At 44.0% G+C, this 4,389-nt stretch overlaps 1 protein-coding gene across 1 annotated transcript in view; it reads left to right on the top strand.

The window, feature by feature from the left end:
- Window positions 1–4,389, top strand: part of LOC102380711 (caspase-14) — a 13,242-nt gene that overhangs the window by 4,323 nt on the left and 4,530 nt on the right. The window contains exon 5 of the mRNA XM_025194358.1: window positions 1,943–2,171. Within this exon, the coding sequence (XP_025050143.1) occupies window positions 1,943–2,171 (229 nt within the window). The remainder of the gene's footprint in view (window positions 1–1,942; window positions 2,172–4,389) is intronic.

Genomic DNA, 4,389 nt, shown 5'->3' with positions numbered 1-4,389 from the left:
CAAAATGAAAGGTTTGCATTTCTGATTTCAGGCTCATCCCGGAGACTATTTGTGCAAAGCTAAAATGCTAATTTTTCTTTTCAAATGAGCCACACAATCCTGACTCCTGTACAAGTCAATGGGAAATTTTAGCCACATGTCTCTACACTTTCAGCACCTTCATAACTCAGGCAGCCCTCCACTGCCCAACACTGCCACCCAGAGACTGGAGAAGAGCAGGGCAGGAGCAGCCCTGGATTAAACTTTCTGCCCCAGCTCATATTGTTGCTGTCCCAGGTGTACATGTAGAGGCTGTGCCCAGGAGTTGTTTATGATGGCTCAAAGTGCCTTGGATTTCAGCGCTTCACACTGAGCACATCTACACAAGATATTTACTCTGCAGTCAATGCCTTGCCTCTACATATATGGCCCTATAAGGCTGGATTAAGCTGATGAGCTTTGCAGCACAGTAGGACTTGTAAATACAAGGACTATCCTGCTGTGTCGTTTTTTTTAGTTTGCAGTACTGCAAGTATAGATGCTGATGCAACTGGCTAAGGACATGAGGGTGCTTCAGTGCAGGGGCTCCCTGGTGGCTAGCCCCGCACTAGAGCACCCTAGTGCCCCAGCCGGTCTCTCTGTAGCATGTTGAGCCAGGTCAGAAGAGCCCCGGCTCGTGGGTTGACCTTCGGGGTCCCCTGCCTTCTGGAGTTGCTCCGACCCATCTCAACATGCTGTGGTCCCAGGCATACATTCAAATGGCAATAAACTCCAATGCAATGTGCACTGGAGTTTATTGCCTTGTGTTAATAGCACATGTAGACGTGCCCATTAATTGGAAAGCGGTATCTGGTGAGCCAAAAGAAAAGGTTTGTATTTATGATTTCAAGCTCATCCCTGAGACTATTTGTGCAAAGCTACAAAACTATTTTCTATTTTCAAATGAACCACACAATCCAATGGGAATTTTTATTGACTTCATTGAGCACAGGGTCAGGTCCTCAGAATTCTGGTGCAAGTTCTGGGTGCACCAATGCAAAATGTACACCCAGATGCTGTGTGTGGCTCCCTCTGATCTGAGACCTGAGGAAGGATGTCTTGCATTTGAAACCTTGTGTAGCTTTATCTCAACCACATAGTTGAACCACTAAATGAGATTGCCCTAAGAAATCCTTGCTTCTCACAAACACAGAAGTGCATTCTGATCATCCACAATGTTTTGTTATGAATGAAGGGAAAGAAAGAGCTGAACACTTTTGCCTGTTTGGAAAATAACTATTTGATTCTAAGTTTTTATTCTATATTATATAATTTAAAAAGTTGAAATTAGAAATAAGTCTTTTTGATAGCACTGCAACTGATACCATTCAAACAAATACCATTCAATGGAAAATTTGGAATTATTTTTATTATTCTAGAAAGAGGAAAGAGTAAGAGCACATTAACTTTGTGTTGTGAGAATCCTCCCTTCAGACTAAACATGCCAGATCTCAGAATCTGCTTCTCATCAAACAGCAGTGGTCCATTCCTGGTATGTTTCAGATTCCTAGGTTAGCTTCATGCTCGAATTTACCTTATCTGCTCCTGATTTATGCTGAACCCACTTAGGTCAGATTTGGCCAATGAAGCTATATTTAAGACAGAAAAGAATATGAGGACCAATGCCTTCAGTGGAGTTACTCCTAATAACACCAGAATAAAAAATGAGAATCAGGTTCAAATGTAAGCAAGTCAGAAATGTATAGCACTTGGCTCTTATTCAAGAGGCACTGTAAGACAGCTCCTTCTTGCTCCTGGTTACAGATGACTTCACAATACAAGGTGCAGTAGTGGTTTCAAATAATTCTGTTTGTCTGTTTAGTGTCCTTCTTTTGAGCTGTTTGTTTTATTTTACATTATCAACAAAACATTATTTTATGAAAATGGTTTTAATCAATACATCTGCCATCATCCTTTGCTCCAGGATATAGTACCAAAGTTGGAAAAATTCCGTGATGAAATCAATCAGTCGGCAGATGTCGTTAGCTGCTGCCTCATCACTCTTATGAGCCATGGGACAAGAAATGGCTACATTAGTGGGAAAGATGAAGTCAAAGTTAATCTCAAAGATATATTTCCACTATTCAACAATGCAAACTGTCCAAAACTTCGAGGAAAGCCCAAAATCTTTATCATTCAGGCATGCAGAGGAGGTATGTATTTTATGAGTCATATAATTTTATGAGTAGTACTGGAGCTTGTCATTTTACAGTGAAGGTATCATTTTGGGTCTCTGCACAATGTGTCCAGTGGGTATTTGGAAATCTACTCTAGGAGGTTGCTCCAGTTCTCAGTGTTATCAAGGCATTGTTGGAAAGCAGGATACATTTCTCAATGTTAGCTTTCCACTTGCATAGCAGGCAGTGTTGAATACACCATCAGAAGAGCATGCTCCACTCAGCACAGTGCCTCTTGGTAGTAAGTAACACCTAGGTAAGTTTTGCTTTAGCAAAATTCTAAAGAAATCTAATGCAGTCTTCCTAATGGGGAGAATGGTCATGAGAAGCACCTGAAATAAGGCAGTTTCATGCGGTTGAAAATGGAGGGATGAATGCATGACTTAGGGTGATGAGGAAAAATCCCAAGGGAGGAGATGTGTAATAAAGCCAGGCTTGTATAAGAGCCTGCACCTTTTGGTTAAACTCCTGTCTTAAGTTTGCCCTTGGTACCTCCAGTTGTGTACTGATTAGAGTTCTGCTCCACCTCCTAAGAGAATCAGCTTGGTTAAGCAACTCATTTATTTTCCATTGCTTGAACAGTCGCCTTTTTGTCTGCTTGTGCTCATTTGCTCTCTGCAAGATACAGTATTTCACAAGTGCAAGTTGATTACAATTGATACACTAAGTTAGACGTTTAGTATGCTACACTGATACACTAACTAGACATTTAGTATGCTGCTATTGCTACTTGAAGACTGTGTTCTGGAATAGTAAGCCTGCCCTCCCCGCAAGGAATGAGTCAAGGGGGAATGAAGTTTTCAATGTACAACAGTTTGAAGGTTTGATAACTCTTCAGACTTTCTCCTGATCTTCTCACCCTTACAGATCTTCAACTATGGTATGATAGTCTTCCAAGAAAATCTCTTTTGTGACATTTCATAATGCTTAGAGAGAGATACGGCCAAAGCCAGAATTCTCTCCAGTTCACAATAATTTCAAGTTTTAATTAAAATCATTAACATTGGTTTTGGTGGGATAGATGCTATTTGCATGACTGGAAGAACCTGCTAAGACAGGTTGAAAAGTGAAAAAAATACTCATTAAAATATCTGTAAACTTCTGACTCATTTCCATTCAGGTTTCTGCCAGATAAAATATGAACAAGCAAAACATGTTTGTGATATGTTTTATCAATATTTTTCCCTTTTGAATATTTTTCTCAGAATTTTTACTTTCTCTCATTTGTTCTTTCTCCTTCTTACCTTAGAGTTTGTGTGCTTACAGTATGCATATAGCTGGGAGTCTATCAGGTTGCCAGGATAATAGTGCCATGATATTCCTTGTAGTTTTTACATAGAAGAAATAAGATTCTCTTTGTGATATGCCGTAGTATTATTATATTATTGGTTGGGCAGTCAAACAGTTAAAAATGTTATCATGATTAGTTGTACATCTCGAAGAAGAGTTGACCACTCGTGCCTTAGCAGGATGCAGGGTACCATGGGTCAGGAGTGAGGGGCAGCAGCAGGGCTGAGGGTGGCTGTGACTTGGGAGTGAGGGGCAGACACACACAGATACACAGAGTGCCCAGCAGGTAAGTCTGTGGAGGAGGAAGGGGGAGCAAGCAGGGGTAGGGGTGCAGATCAAGTCCCCCATGTTGAGTGAGGGAGTGGGGCTGTGTTGAATGGGGCCTCAGGGCCAGGGTGGTTTGTCAGACAGAGCTGCGGGCAGCTCATTCAGGGGTGTGGGGGTGCAGCTCCCCACCACTGTGCACACCCCTGGGGAAGGCATGAGGGGCATGTGCCCCCTGGTTTTGTGTGAGGGGTGGAGGCAGGCTGCCTGCTGCAGGCTGGGCTCTGCACCCTTCTGCCTTTACCCTGGGAGCTGCATGATGGCTGCATCGCATGTCCCCTGCCCACCCGGTGGTGGGAGGCACAGCTTGGCATTGTGTGGCTGCCGGGACAAAGGCAGCAGGGCACAGAGCCCCAGCCCATAGCGGCCATCCCGCCCCTGCCTTTGTCTCGCTCAAAAATCTGGGTGGTACATGCCCTCCATGACTCCCCTGGGGGTGCACGCAGCTACAGGGATCCACATCCACCCATGCCTGTGGCTCCATCTCATGACCTGCCCTGGCCCCAGGGACCCATTCCCCCAGCCCCTGCTCCACTACTGCCCTCAGTGTGGGGGCCATGATCTGCCCCCCCCCCCCCCC

This window comes from Alligator sinensis, unplaced genomic scaffold, assembly GCF_000455745.1.
Source record: "Alligator sinensis unplaced genomic scaffold, ASM45574v1 scaffold1118_2, whole genome shotgun sequence".
Taxonomy (NCBI): domain Eukaryota; kingdom Metazoa; phylum Chordata; order Crocodylia; family Alligatoridae; genus Alligator; species Alligator sinensis.
The sequence above is the reverse complement of the archived record's forward strand: the minus strand, read 5'-3'. Positions and strand labels throughout refer to the sequence as shown.